The following is a 16,018-nucleotide window of genomic DNA, read 5'->3' as shown; positions in this document are numbered from 1 at the left end:
GCCTCCCAGGTTCAAGCGATTCTCCTACCTCAGCCTCAGAAGTAGCTGGGATTACAGGTGTGTGCCATCCCACCCAGCTAATATTTTTCCATTTTTTCTTAGAGATGGGGTTTCGCTATGTTGGCCAGGCTGGTCTCGAACTCCTGACCTCAGGTGATTTGCCCACCTCTGCCTCCCAAACTGCTGGGATTACAGGCATGAGCCCATCAGGTATTTCATTACAGCAATTCGAGAATGAACAAATACAAGTGGGGAAGGCAAGACTAACTCACAGAACTCTTGGCATTGGTTGGTGCTATGGGTCAAGCTTGTTGCATGAATGGAGATGGGAGAAGGAAGAAGAGCTGGGCTGCATATCCAGATGATGCTTCTGGAGGACAGAAAATTTGGGCAGGGCCTGGAAATGTGATTAGGAGTTCAATAGGCAGATGATAAAGATTCTCATTCTGGGAGGGAGAGACATCATCAAGGAAATAGTCACAGAAATTAAGATGACACCTATAGGCCTCTTTATATGCCTTGTTTGATCCTCCTAGTAACCCTCTTGAGGTAGGTTTTATGATTGTTATTCCTAATTTATAGGTGAGAAACCTATGCTGAGAGAGGTTCAATCACTTGCCCAGTGTCAGGCTGCTGGTAAATAACTTGTCAGGCTGCTGGTAAATGGCAGAGCTGGGATCCGAACCCAGATTCCAAGACATGAGCACTTAGCCATTATCTATATTCTCCAAGAGCAGGATGTGCAAGAGATGCCTATGTGACTGCATTGGCCCATTTCTTTATTTGTCCAGTAAACAGTAACTGGGCCCTGCTGTAATGCCAGCCACCCTTGGGTGCTGGGGATGGAAATGAAAGGCAAGGCTCTTGTCCTCTCTCATGGGGCTTTAATACAGCAGGGATAGGACATGTAAGGAAGGAATTGTAGTGCAGCTGGCTCTCTGCTAGAGGCGTGTGCAAGCTGGGAACAACTAGCTCTGTGTTGGAGGGGAGGGAGGTCATAGAAGAAGTTCCAGTGTGTGTGGGAACTGGGTGGGGAGGGGGAGAAGGAGCTTGTCAGGAAGGCTGTTCCAGCGGAGTGAACTGCAGGGTGGGATGGGGTAATGAAGAGATGGTAGGCATGTAGCAGAGGGAAAGCGGCAGGCAGTAGGAGGTGGGCAGCAGGGCCTTGAATGCCACACAGAGGCAGGCACTGGACATGGGCCACACTGGAGACTTGTGGGGAGGGGCTGCCTGTGGTCCCATCGACAGTGTGTGAGGAGAGGGAGCTGAGCACCCTGGAAACCTGTCCACAGAGGCCTGACATGGAGCGGCCTTCGTTTCTCAGGTTGCCCAGCACTGCCAGAGTAATCTGGGGCTGTGCTTGACATGGCCGGTGAAGATTGGTAGGTAGCTTCCTTGTCCCTACAGCACAGCCCAAAGCACTGCTTTGCTGAGCAGAGCAGCCTCACTCAGTAGCAAGCAGGCCACATGGGCATCTGGAGAGGGCGCCGGGCTGGGGGTTCTTGCTCAGTGACCTTGGTAGTTTCTTGATGTCTCTGGGCTGCTGTGACATGAAGGGACTAAATGATCTCTGAGGTCCCTTGCAGCCCCAAAAATGTGAGTCTGGGGGTAAAATGGGGTGGGAGGAGGGAAACAAGCTGAGTGGGGAGGAGGAGGTGGGTGTGTGAAAGGGTATGGCTGTTCAGCTGAGTGCAGGTAATTCACCATTCAACGGGGATTTGGTCTGAGCTCCCAGGGATGACTGTTCATGCTGCATCCCAGAAAAGAATGGGCAAACAGAGCCGCTGTTCTCTGAAATCTCACTGGGTGCTGCTCCTTACATAAACGATCTCTCTCAATCCCAGAGCAACCCCATGGCTTAGTAGGTATTGCCCCCATTTTGTAGATGGGAAACTGAGCTTCTAAGAGCTCCAGTGTCTTTGTCCAATTTTCATATTGTGAATAGCAGAGCTGGGATTTGAACCCAGCCTTGCCTTTGTCTTTTGTACTTTACTACATAGCCCCGAAAGGGTGTCTTCATCCTGCTCAGACTTCAGGACATGTTGTGCTGGGCCCATAGGCCATGGGTGCCCCACCGTATGACCACCTTCTCGTCGGCACCACAGCAGGCACCTCTGGCCAGATCTCCCAGAGCACAAAGGAGCACATTGGCCTCTCCCATGGGTGCCTCCCTGGTGGGATGAGCTGGGTGGGTTTGTTTTGACAAGGGTATTTCTGCCTCCTGGTGGCAGGCAGGCCCTGGGCTGGGCAGTGACAGCACCTGTGGGAATGTGACCCCTCCTTCCAGCCATGCTTTGGAGGTGATGTCAGGTGTGTGGGTGAAGTATTTGGTTGAAGTAAATAAAGCTGGAGGAGAACGACAGGAGGGAGGAGTATGGATAGGATCGGACTGCCCCAGAGGGCACTCTGGCTTGGACCCAGCAGTGTGTGGTTGCAGCAGCCTGTTCTTCCTTCCTGACCTGGGGCCAGGAGACCTGCGCCTTTACAAGTCCTGCCTTAGAACCCAAAGCAGTAGGAATTTTCCCAGCCAGCTTGGGAGGTTGTGCCATCTCGAAACTGCAGAGCCTAGAGCTTGAAGGGGCTTTGGATACCATCCACTGCCTGACTCAGAGTTGGGGGGCTGAGGCCCAGAGAAAGGACGTGGTCTGCTTAACCTCACACAGCCTTGGGTGGTGGAGCTGGATGTGCAGTTTTTCAATCCTCAGGCCTGGCCTCTTTTTCACCACGCTGCTCTGTTTGAGGTGGGAGGAAGCAGAGAAGCTTAGACTAAATCCCTGGGGAACTGCCACTTTGCTGACCCTTAGCTTCCTTTTGGACCCTCCCTTAGTCCCATTCCCTCCTGCTCAGTCCCCATCATAGTGCACTCTGGAGCCCCTAGTGGTGGTGCGGGGCCTCCATGGGGCAGAAAAGGAGGAGCCTCTGGCCCTGGATTCTTTCAATTCATTTCCCCAAATACTAATGGAACATGCAGGATGCAAGACGCCACAGGGGATGCCAGGAACCCTAAAACCAATTTGAATTTTCCCAGGGAAAAGGCTGCCACCTAGGAAAGTGGCATCACCTGTGAGAGACAGCCTACAGCTTAGGACTGCCAGCAGGCCAGGGTCATCAACACTGAGGGGTTAGAGTGCAGGGTCGGGGGAAGCTCAGTGAGAACTAAGGGAGTTAGCTGGGTGTTAGGGTGGCTCGTGTCTGTAATCCCAACTACTCAGGAGGCTGAGCGGGGAGGATCACTTGAGCTCAGGAGTTTAAATCCAGTCTGGGCAACATCTCATCTCTTTTTTTAAAAAAAAGATTCTCTCTCTTTTAAGTAAGGGAGTAAGAGGAGGCAGGGTTGAGGGGGAAGAGGCTCTGAAAATGAAGAGGAGTAGGACAGGCATTCCAAGCCAGAGCAAAGATGGAGTTGAGATGTCGTTCTGGAGTGGTAGTGCCCACCCTGCGGGGATATAGAGCAGGTACAGGCAAGGGATGGGTGGTGAGGCTGGAAAGAGAGCATGGGGCAGTCAGTGCCTTGACTACCTCAAATATGAGGCAGGGCGTTTGGACTTTCTCCGGTGGCCAGTGGGAACACTGAAGATATTTAGCCAGACTCAGTGATGTGTTGGGAAGAAAGGGATTGGACTGCCAGGGAAGCCCCCACCCCACTGCTCCCCACTGACTGTGACATTACAAACTGTTGCACCTTGGGCAAATCATTTAGCCCTGCGTGAGCCCCGTTTGCTTATCTGTGAAATGGAGTTGATAACAGTACCTGCCACTCAGGATGGCTGCAAGGATCACACAGAGCACTAGCATCAAATCTGGCTTAGTAAACATGCTGTAAATGTTAGTCCTTGCCCTCTGTCCTGGCTGTCATCAGGCCAGTAGTGGAGCTTGGGACAGCAAGAAGGAAGCCTGTCTGAAAGCAGGTGGAGCTTCAGGTTTGGCGGCCCAAATCCCCTGGCCAGCCTATAGGCACCGTGGTGGGCTAGGACGGAAGTAGAAACATCACTGGATGTCAGGGAGCTATGGCCTCTCTTTACTCCCAATCAGGGCAGGTCTGAGTCTGTGGGTATGTCTGGTCCAAATGGCCCAATGAGTGGTGAAGGTGGGGACAAGAACCCGGGTCCTGACCACCCAACAGAGCATTCCTGCTGCCCCATGGCCACCTTCCAGCCTGAAACTCCCAGGCTACATCCCTTTATCCAGACCCAGCTTGGGTGTTCCCCCTGCCAGGACCTCCGTTTTCTCATCTGACTTGAGGACCTCCTGCTTAGGAGCTCCTGAGGCCAGGGATGGGGTCTGGGGCTACTCACTTGCATGGAAGCATCACCAGAAGAAAAGGCAACCTGGGGTAGGACGCAGGTGCCAGAGGAGGAAACAGCTGTGTCTGAGCCAGGCATGAGGTTGCCCCAGGTTGCCAGGCCAGAGTGGCATTGCTGCTTCTGTCTGGGATAGATTTTTTTTTTTTTTTTTTTGAGACAGAGTCCCTCTCTGTTGCCCAGACTGGATTACAGTGGTACGATCTCAGCTCACTGCAGCCTCTGCTTCCCGGGTTCAAGCAATTCTCTGGCCTCAGCTTCCTGAGTAGTGGTGACTACAGGCGTGTGCCACCACACCCAGCTAATTTTTGTATCTTTTTTAGTAGAGTCGGAGTTTCACAATGTTGAGCTAGTCTTGAACTCCTGACCTCAAGTGATCCACCTACTTCAGCCTCCCAAAGTGCTGGGATTACAGGCATGAGCCACTGCACCCGGTCCCCCTGGGCTAGATTAATAAGACCCCTGAGAAGCAAGGAAGGGGAATCATTTAGTTTAGTGGTTAGGAGCACAGGCTTTGGGGCCTGAGAGATAAAGGTTAAAATTCCTAATGAGGGATAATACAAGCTAATGTTATAGTCTTGGTTTCGTTGCTTTTCTTTTCTTTTTTTCTTTTTGACAGGGTCTCACTCTGTTGCCAGGTCTGGAGTATAGTGGCACAATCATAGCTTATTGCAGCCTCAACCTCCTGGACTCAGGTGATCCTCCTACTTCAGTATCCTGAGTAGCTGGGACTACAAGTGTGTGCCACCATGCTGGGCTAATTTTAAAATTTTTTTTTTTTGTAGAGACAGGGTTTCGCCATGTTGCCTTGGCTGGTCTTGAACTCCTGGGCTTAAGCAATCCTCCTGTCTCTGCCTCCCAAAGTTCTGGGATTACAGGCGTGAGCCACCACACCTGGCCAGTCGTGGTTTCTTTTTTTTTTTTTTTTCCAAAAGAGGAATGGTAACACCCAGCGCGTGAGGTAGTTGAGAGTTCAATGAAGTATAAAGTATGTCGCATGTTTGCTTAGCACTGGGTCCTGTATATTGCAGGGGCTTAATCGGGGCACCTGTCTTCACTTAGGGCACATATATTGAGCGCCTGCTGGATATCAGGCTCTATCCCAACCTCTGGGGAGATGACAGGAACAAAACCCTTGGGCAACCCAGTAGAGGGAGACAAGCAGACAAGCTCATCAGAGTAAGAAGCACAGCATTTGGGTATTACAGGGTACTTTGGGAACTGGGGAGGGTGGTAGGCAGGGAAAGAGCAGGAAAGGCCTTCTGGAGGAGGTACTACCTTTGCTGAAATGTGAATAGGAACTAACCAGGTTTGGGGTTTGGGTAGTGCGGGGAGAGTGTTCCAAGCAGGAGAGAAGTCACCTGCTGTGTGTTAGATTCTTAGGGTGGGGCTGAGGGCAGATGGGACTGGGGTGGGGGGAGGGAAACATGGTCTTGCCCTGAGGTTCTTTGTTGTTGTTGTTGTTGTTTTGAAATGGAGTCTCACTTTGTTGCCCAGGCTGGAGTGTAGTGGTATGTTCTCGGCTCACTGCAGCCTCCGCCTTCTGGGTTCAACTGATTCTTCTATCTCAGCCACCCGAGTAGCTGGAATTACAGGCGCATGCCACCACACCCAGCTAATTTTTATATTTTTAGTAGAGATGGGGTTTCACCATATTGGCCAGGTTGGTCTCGAACTCCTGACCTCAGGTGATCCCCCAGCCTCGGCCTCCCAAAGTGCTAGGATTACACGCATGAGCCACTGTGCCCGGCCTGCCCTGAGGTTCTTATAGGCCAGTGAGGAAACCATCTCTCCTGGACTGTGTGCCACAGAGGTGAGTGGATGTGAGGAAGGAGACTTCCCATCTCTCAGGCAGCGTTGCCTTGGAGATTTCAGCCTCAATTCTTCCCCTCCACCACCTCATCCCTGCTGCTCCATAGTCCTGGGGATCACCACATCTGGTGTTTCCACCTCTGCCCACTGTGGCTCCCACCCCCAGTCAGCGTGTGGTGTGTGGCAGTGTCCTAGGCCCTCAGCTATGGTGGTTGGGAGGGCTGGGGCCATGGCCTTTCAGCACCGGAGAGATGTCTCAGGGTCTTTTCCCTGGAGGAGAGGAGAAGTTCCTAAGAGGGTGAAACTATCTACCTGGGAGATAGTTGGCAGTCGGGAGGTTGCAGCTGACTGCATGGGTGCCAGGACACTTGGGGTTCATGGGCAGCCTCCAGTGGGATGTTCAGGGGTGCTGGAGTGGGCCCACTTTCCTGGATCCTCTTCAGGTCATAAGCTGCCCTCGCCTACCTTCATGCTCCTTTCTGTACAGCCTTGGGGAAATTTGCAGTGCCTTGGGGAAAGACTTGGACACATTTTCAAAACCGTGTTGAGAGTAATCTCCAGAGGGGAAGAAGAATAAAAAAAGCAAAAAATGCAAAAGGAAATGTGTTATTTATTTTTTTAAAAAAGGAAAAAAAGTTGGGGAAGGCCTCAGCCAGCTCCCTTGAGTGGAAGTTTCCAGCTGGAAGGTCACAGAGACCATAGGCAGCCAGGGGCACATGGGGGAAGGCATCCGTCCAGATTCAGTATCAGTCCAGCTAACAGCTAGGGTCACCCTCAGCACGCCAGCTGCTATGCTGTGCACTGCAGGGGCAAAGATGCAAAGATGCAAAGATATGAATCCTCCTTCCAGCTGAAGACAGCTCTGGTAGGGGAGCTATGATAAAAACAGCAAAGGACCGCTAGACAAGAGAAAGCATGCCAAATATTCATCACAGAAAGGTTCAAATAAGCTTGGTGGGGCCTGGAGGAGGGTGGGGCTCACTCCTGGGGGTGGTGGAGGGTGCTTAGGGTTGCTGAGGAAAGTCTGCAAGAACACGGTGGATTGAGTTAGACTTTGAAGCCCAGCTAGGATTTCAATGGGCAGAGACTGAACAGAAGGCTTTCCAGGCAGAGCAGATGGCGTGCGCAAAGGTGCAAGGTATGGAAGCCCTTGAGTGCTTTAAGAAACAGGGATGTTCGATTTTCTTAAATTTTTTTTTATTTAATAGCTTTATGGTGATATAATTCACATACTATATAATTTATTCACTTAATGTGTACCGTTTACGAAGTTAAATAACCAACACCACCATCATTTATAGAAAATAGAAAAGAAACCTTGTACTCCCCATCTCTCCATTCCCCCAATCCTAGGCGACGACTAATCTATTTTCTGTCTCTGTGGATTTGCCTATTCTGGGTATTTTGTATCAATGGAATATTTTTTGTCTTTTGTGACTGGTTCTTTCCCTTAGCATAATGTTTTCAAGGTTCATTGCTGCTGTAGCAGGTATCAATACTTCATTCCTCTTTATATTTAATTTAATTTAATTTATTTATTTATTTATTTATTGAGATGGAGACTCACTCTGTTGCCCAGGCTGGAGTGCAATGGCATGATCTTGGCTCACTGCAACCTCCACCTCCTGGGTTAAGCGATTCTCCTGCCTCAGCCTCCTGAGTAGCTGGGACTACAGGAGTGCACCACCACACCCAGCTTTTGTATTTTTTGAAGAGACAGGGGTTTTGCCATGTTGGCCAGGCTGGTCTCAAACTCCTGACCTCAAGTAATCCACCCGCCTCGACCTCCCAAAGTTCTAGGATTACGGGCGTGAGCCACCGTGCCCAGCAGTATTCCATTCCTTTTTATTTTTTTGACTTCATTCCTTTTTATGGCCAAATAGCATTCACATGTGGATACTAGATGTGCTATGGGTGTTCACATCTTGTTTATCCATTCATTCACTGTTTCCCCTTCAGGGCTATTGGGAATATGCTGCTGTGAACATTTGTATACAGATTTTGTGTGGATTGTGTTTTCGGGACATTTCCTTTAGAGTGGAGTGAAGGAAAGTTGTGTGGTGGGAGAAAGTGGGTGAAGCAGAGGGGACCATAGTCTGAGTGGTTGGGTGGGAGTGAGAAGGGAGAGCTCAGGATTCCATTGCAGCCTCACTGGGAGTGTGGGATGTGCGAGGGCCAGGCCCATGGGTGTGTGAGGGGCTGTCCCCTACCCTGCACCCACCTGCATTGTTGTGTCAGACCTGGCAGCTGCTTGCTGGGCTGGAAATAGCCTGAGTGGCTGGTATTTTCCCTGGAAATGGGGTGCATTTTTTCCTGTGTCCTGCTGAGGACCAAAATTAGTTAAACACAGAGAGAAATGTGGGCTACACAGTTAATCTAGAGGAGGGGAATGTTGTCAACAGGAAGCTGGCTGGCCAGGGGAAAGAGGTGGTCAGGAAGACCAAGTCAGTAAGCCAAGTATAAACAGAGGCTAAGCTGGGATGTCCCCCTCCCTTTCACACTCACACAGCAGTGCTGGGTTTGTTTACAGGAAATGCTGCAAGTATCTCTGACCCCATTTGACAGATGGGAAAACAGAGGCACTGCATTAAAGGGATCTGCCACTCAGAGACAGAACGGAGACGAAGGCTAGAGTCTTCAGTTCTGCTGTGAGCAGAAGGTTTAGTAAAACCCAGGCCTTGCCCTCAATGCTTTGCCTGTCTTTGAGTTCACAGAGAAGACTGAGGACACAAAAACAAGGAAGAGTTTATGCTGTTTCAGTCTCCTAAAAAGAACACCAAGTCCCACCCCAAACCCCAAAGCCAAAACACAAACCAACCAGCCTTTAATTATCGTCTTTTTTTTTCTTTTCTTCCTTCCTTCCTTTTTTTTTTTTTTTCTCCTTTTTGTTGTCCAGCCAGAAAACATTATGTTGTTAGACAAGAATATTCCTATTCCACACATCAAGCTGATTGACTTTGGTCTGGCTCACGAAATAGAAGATGGAGTTGAATTTAAGAACATTTTTGGGACGCCAGAATTTGTCGGTGAGTTTTAGGCCTGTTTCTCTCTCAGCTAAGAATCTGGCATCAAAGGTAGAGATCCTGGGAAGAAACCTGTGTCTGGGGCTATGGCCTCTGGGCAAAGAGATGATACGTTGGGACATCCCTAGAAACCTAATGGGTGGAGAAGGAGATGTCTTGTTGGGCCTGGGGGTGAGGGCCCAGGTGTAGCCTTTGAGTGCTCAGTGGGGCAAGGGCTGAATGGGGCCCAGTGGCTTTCAGTGGGGCTACAGCCTATAAGGTTAAACCCTCGCAGCCCTGGCCCCACCTCCTGCTCTTAGATGAGTTTATTCTTGTGAAGATTTAAAATTACCTCGCCCTCTTGAATTCCCATAAACTCAACCTTCTCTGAACTAGCTTTTGATTTCCTGAAAAGGAAAAGGGAAATCATCTGCCAAATTCCACATCCACCCACTTGCCTCTCCTCTATGCCTGGCTTTATTCATGCATGGGGGTGCCCAGCTCCAGTGAAGCCCTGGCTGCTTTCTCTTCCCTCTGTTTCTCTCACCCTTGGCCCAGGCCCCTGCCTATTCTGTACCCCAGAAGCCTCCTTACAGGGCTTGGGGAGGAAGTTGGGGTCATGAAGAAACAGCCTGTACAGGGGGAAGGAATGAGCCCTGAGAACCACCATCTGTGTATCTGCTTTGGGAGTTGGAGTGGTCTTGGAGATAGGGAGGGCATGCATGATGTCCTCAAAATCTGGGTGCTAAAACTTCTGACCACAGTCAAATCAAAAAGAAAGAATGTGTCAGGCGAACCTCCTGATGGATTTTCAGGCTCTGCAGCCACTGTAGAATGCTGTTCAGAGACCCCACAGATCCCAGGGCAGGAAGCCCTTGCTGTATACCAGGCACTATGTCTCATGCTCTACAAACATTCTCTTAATTATCTTCAAATGGTTTCATGAAGCAGAGTTAATTATTTTCTCCAACAAGTGACTTGTTCAAGGCAACACAACCAGTAGGCAGTGGAGCTGAGATTCAAATACAGATACAGCCAACAGCAAAGCCTGTGCTCTTCCCGTTATGCCAGGTTGTCTAAGGAAACCCTGCCCTCAAAGAGCTTACAATTCAGTTGTAGAGACAAGACATCAAACCACCAAATAAGAGTGCCAGAAGGATCTTTTTGGATTCTCTGGTCCAGTTTAACATATGTGGAGATGACAGGCTGGGGGATTTTAGTTAAGGTCAACTCAAGTTATTTGTCACCTACCATATGACAGATATTATGTGATGTATGGGGGACACAGTCATACTCAGAATGACACACCCAAGGTCACAAGTTGGTGGCCAAGTCAACTTAAACCTGGGGCACAGACATCTAGACTCGAGCTTTGTCTGAAAGAGCAGTTGCTACCCACCATTCTCATATGTGATAAAAACGCATGTCTATTAGTTAAATTTATTCTAATTGTTAACAATAAACAACTAGAAACTCAGAGCAATAATGGAAGAGGTGTCACAAGACAGGATGTGATTAAGTGTAAAGCAAGTGAAATAGATGTTCTGAAAAGACTGTTCGTATGAGATATCCAGTCTGGCAAAGTCAATGGGATCAGTCATGGCCTTGAGTGAGTGAGGGAAAAAGGTCTGGTGTTGGGGTGGGAGAGGTATCGGAAGAGGGGTGGGGAGGGAGCCAGAGGAGAGGAGGAACACCTCCCAGGTTCACTGATACCCCATCAGGGGAGTAAGGCCAGAGTAAGCCATTTATCAGGGACAAGTCACTGTCCACTGCAAATGGAGCGGAGAGTTCACACTAGACTGTTCGTGTGAGTGGGTTATTGATGGATGAGGCTGTACTATGGAGAGTTTTGTCCAGTGGTATGCTGATAAATAACAACCAGGTCTCAAAAACAAATTCCCTAATTTATAGCATTGGCCAATTTCAAGATACTGGCATATTGTCACTCAATACAGAGTTGGAAAGATATACACATCATTGACTTTTGTGAGCCAGTATGGTTTTGTTTGCACTGGTTTTGTCTTACCTTAAAATATATGAGATGACTTCTCCAAACCCTTGGCTAAATTATGATGACTTTCTTTCCCAAGACCCCTGAGAAACAGGTTATAACCATTTTCCCCTGGTCCTACCGTTCCTTTGATATTGTAACCTGAGAACCAGGGTCAAAAAATTAATGTCAGCTTTTAGTACTAGGGTGGATTAGGTGTTCTAAAAAGCCCTCCAGCTACAAAACTGGATTTTTTTTTTTTTTTTTTTTTGAGACAGGGTCTCACTCTGTCACCCAGGCTGGAGTGCAGTGGTGCCATCATACCTCACCACAGATTCAATGTCCTGGGCTCAAGTAATCCTCCCACCTCAACCTCCTGAGTAGCTTGGTCTACAGGCATGCACCATTATGCCTGGCAAATTTTTAAAATGTTTTGTAGAGGTGGGATCTCACTATATTGCCCAGGCTGATCTCAAATTCCCGGACCCAAGTGATCCTCCCACCTCAGCCTGCCAAAGTGCTGGGTGACAGGTGTGAGCCACCATGCCCGGCTTACAAAACTGGATTCTTGAGAAAAATTTTCTTTTTCGTGAAATTCTGGTCTCACGGGAAGTAAGAGAAATCTTTATTTTTATTTATTTATTGAGACAGAGTCTCACTCTGTCGCCCACGCTGGAGGGCACAGGTGTGATCTCAGCTCACTGCAACCTCCACCTCCTGGGTTCAAGTGATTCTCGTGCCTCAGCCTCCCTAGTAGCTGGGATTACAGGCACCCACCACCATGCCTGGCTAATTTTTGTGTTTTTAGTAGAGATAGGGTTTCACCCTGTTGGCCAGGCAGGTCTCCAACTCCTGACCTCAAGTGATCCCCCTGCCTTGGCCTCCCAAAGTACTGGGATTACAGACGTGAGCCAGTGAGCCACTGCTCCTGGTCAGAGAAATCTTTAAACATAGTAACTCCTTCAGCACCACCTGTCCCACCCCCAAAAGCTGATGAGTTGGAGCTAGAGCAGTGAGCAGCAAGAAAATTCAACAGAAGGACCTCCCCTAGAGGCAAGTTCGCTTGTCACCACTTCAGTTAGAGACTAGCAAAATTTAGACGTTCAAGGACATAAGATACTGGAATTATCAGATGTTGACTATAACATCTGATGGATGGAATATATACACTAGTGGAATATACACATTAAAGTACATTTTATATACGTAGAAATAAAAGGTAGACTCACAAGAATGAGCAAGCAACAAGAGGTGTCAAAAATGACCAGATGAATTTTAAAAAGAACTGGATAATAGAACTTGAAGGAATTTAATTGCTGAAATTTAAAACTCTGTGAATGGGTTAAACATCAGATTATATACAGTGAAGGAGAGAGTCGAAGAATTGAAAGAGCTGAAAAAAGTTAGCTAGAGGCCGGGCACGGTGGCTCACGCCTGTAATCCCAGCACTTTGGGAGGCCAAGGTGGGCGGATCACAAGCTTGGGAGATCGAGACCATCCTGGCTAACACGGTGAAACCCCGTCTCTACTAAAAATACAAAAAATTAGCCGGGCATGGTGACGGGCACTTATAGTCCTAGCTACTCGAGAGGCTGAGGCAGGAGAATGGCGTGAACCCGGCAGGCGGAGCTTGCAGTGAGCCGAGATGGCGCCACTGCACTCCAGCCTGGGCAACAGAGCGAGATTCCGTTTCAAAAAAAAAGTTAGCTAGAGCACCACAGAGTGACAAAGACGTGGAAAATGAAAGAGAGGAAAAGTAAGAGAGTAAAAAGAGAAAACCCATCACAGGTCTCTTTGGAATTCTAAAAGGAGGAAATAGAGACAAAAAAAAAGGAGAAGCACTATTTGAAGAGAATGGCTGAGAATTTTCAGAACTGCATCCATGCATCCACAGACACAGAAAGGACAATACATACCATGCAGAAAAAACAAAAATCTTACCTAGATACATTATAGTGAAACTGAAGGGTACCAAGACAAAGCAGTCAGAGAAGACAAATACCTACAAAAGAACAATAATTAGATCAACAGCATATTTCTCCAAACAACAGTGGAAGCCAGTATCCAGTGGAATATTATCTCCAAAGAGCTGACGAAAAATAAAAGTAAACCCATAATTGTGTGCCCAGAAATATATCTCAAGAGTGAGGACAGGCATGGTGGCTTATGCCTGTAATCCCAGCACTTTGGGAGGCCAAGGCGGGTGGATCACTTGAGGTCAGGAGCTCGAGACCAGCCTGACCAACATGGTGAAACCCTGTCTCTACTAAAAATACAAAAATTAGCCAGATGTGGCGGTGCACGCTTGTAATCCCAGCTACTTGGGAGGCTAAGGCAGGAGGATCACTTGAACCCAGGAGAGAGAGGTTGTCGTGAGCTGAGATCGCGCCATTGCACTCTAGCCTGAACAACAGAGTGAGATCATGTATCAGAAAAAAAAAACAAAAAACAAAAAAAAAAAAACAAAGAATGAGGGCAAAGATGTAAGAAAAACAAAGAAGAACAATTTAAAAACCCCCAAAACATTGATATAGCGTTTACCACCAATAGACCATCATTAGCAGAAGTTCTAAAAGATGTACTTCTGAATTAAAGAAATGAACTCTGAAGGGAGGCCTCAAAGCAAGAAGTAAGAGAAGCAAAGAAATCAGTAAATATTAAGCAAATATAAACATTTTTCTGCCTAAAATTGTGATGATGGCTGGGCGCAGTGGCTCATGCCTGTAATCCCAGGATTTTTGGGAGGCCAAGACGGGCAGATCACTTGAGGCCAGGAGTTCGAGACTAGCCTGGGCAACATGGTGAAACCCCACCTCTACTAAAAATGCAAAAAATTAGCCAGGCATTGTGGCTCATGCCTGTAGTCCCAGCTACTCTGGAGGCTGAAGTAGGATAATTGCTTGAACCTGGAAGGCGGAGATTGCAGAGAGCCGAGATAGCACCACTGTACTCCAGCCTGGGCGACAGTGAGAGTGTGTTTCAAAAAACAAAACAATAGGCTGGGCACCATGGCTCACACCTGTAATCTCAGCGCTTTGGGAGGCTGAGACGGGCAGATCACCTGAGGTCAGGAGTTCAAGATCAGCCAGCCTGGCCAACATGGTGAAACCCCAACTCTACTGAAAATACAAAAATTAGCTGGGAGTGGCGGTGGGTGCCTGTAATCCCAGCTACTCGGAAGGCTGAGGCAGGAGAATTGCTTGAACCCAGGAGGTGGAGGTTACAGTGAGCCAAGTTGGCACCATTGCACTCCAGCCTGGGTGATAAGAGCAAGACTCCGTCTCAAAAAAGAAATAGGATAAAACTAAAACATGAAGAAAATGTTAGATGGATCAGTGTTTAAAATTAATGTTCTGAGGTTTTTAGATTGTTAGAGGAGCATCAAAATGTTGATTTATATTAGAATTTGTTAGATATCCACAGTTTTGTCTCAAAGATAGTTGTTATAAAAAAGAAGTTGGGGAAAAAACAATGAAACTGAAAGTCTTTGTTTTACAGAAGGCAAGAAAGGAAAAGAAAGGCACAGAAAAAAAAAAAAACCAGACAAATAAAAGCATGTTGATGACAGAAATAAAAGTGTATATATCTCAGATCAATGGCATGAGAAAGTGAGTTCTGCTTCTCAATCTATGATGAAAGCTTTAAAAAAAAAAAAAAATTCGGCTGGACGTGGTGGCTCATGCCTGTAATCCCAGCACTTTGGGAGGCTGAGGCCAGAGGCTTGAAATTTGAGACCAGCCTGGGCAATGTAGTGAGACCTCATCTCTACAAAAACAATTAAAAAAATAGCTGGTATAGTGGCACATGCCTGTGGTCCCAGCTACTTAGGAGGCTGAGGTGGGAGGATCACTTAACCCCAGGGGGTTGAGTCAGCAGTGAGCTGTGATTGTGCCACTGCACTCCAGCCTGGGTAAATAAGCAAGACCCTTTCTCAAAAACAAAACAAAAAAAAATCAGTCTGTCTTGAACTGCTACTTCAGTAAGATACAATAAAAAATAAATTCTTAGGCCAGGTGCTATGGCTCATGCCTGTAATCCCAGCACTTTGGGAGGCCGAGGGAGGTGGATCACCTGAGGTCAGGAGTTTGAGACCAGCCTGGCCAACATGGCGAAACCCTGTCTCTACTAAAAATATAAAATTAGCTTGTCTTGGTGGCATGTGTCTGTAATCCTAGCTACTTGGGAGGCTGAGGCAGGAGAATCACTTGAACCCAGGAGGTGGAGGTTGCGGTGAGCCGAGATCGCATCATTGCACTCCAGACAGGGCAAAAAGAATGAAACTCTGTCTCAAAAAAATAAAAATAAAAACAAATAAATTATTAGAAAAATGACCACAGTTTGGATGTCACAGCAGTGTCACATTGCTATAAGAGTCTGTAAATGCGTAGTCCAAATTTCTGTGCCTATCTTGTTGGACCAGTGACAGTCTATGGGCTGTTTGTCTCTGCAGACCACACTTTGAATTATCACTGACCTAAAGAAAGTCTTTCATGTGCACATTCGGAAACACATGCAAAAAAAAAATTCATGGCAATGTCGTTTCAATAATTTTTTAAAATGGAAGCCATTTAAACGAACTCTGAGAGAATGACTAAAAAATGATACACATTCACATGATGGATTACCATGTAGCAGTGAAAATGTAAAAAGCATGGATGAACAGTCCTTCTCAAGCTACTGTCCTCTCTTTTGTCTCCATAATCTCCAAGCTTTTAAAAAGTGTTATCTATGCCTTACCTCCACTTCTTTGTACCTTCTTTTTGTTTTTTTTTTTTTGGAGATGGAGTTTCGTTCTTGTTGCCCAGGCTGGAGTGCAATGGCGTGATCTTGGCTCACTGCAACCTCCATCTCCTGGGTTCAAGTGATTCTCCTGCCTCAGCCTCCTGAGTAGCTGGGATTACAGGCATGCGCCA

General features: G+C 47.7%; 1 protein-coding gene across 2 annotated transcripts in view; it reads left to right on the top strand.

The window, feature by feature from the left end:
* The window catches only part of DAPK2 (death-associated protein kinase 2), a 140,362-nt gene that overhangs the window by 99,827 nt on the left and 24,517 nt on the right, over window positions 1-16,018 (top strand). For both annotated transcript variants that reach the window (XM_011967832.1, XM_011967823.1), the window contains exon 5: window positions 9,010-9,139. In XM_011967832.1, the coding sequence (XP_011823222.1) occupies window positions 9,010-9,139 (130 nt within the window). The remainder of the gene's footprint in view (window positions 1-9,009; window positions 9,140-16,018) is intronic.

Source organism: Mandrillus leucophaeus, unplaced genomic scaffold (assembly GCF_000951045.1).
Source record: "Mandrillus leucophaeus isolate KB7577 unplaced genomic scaffold, Mleu.le_1.0 Scaffold12, whole genome shotgun sequence".
NCBI lineage: Eukaryota > Metazoa > Chordata > Mammalia > Primates > Cercopithecidae > Mandrillus > Mandrillus leucophaeus.
The sequence above is the reverse complement of the archived record's forward strand: the minus strand, read 5'-3'. Positions and strand labels throughout refer to the sequence as shown.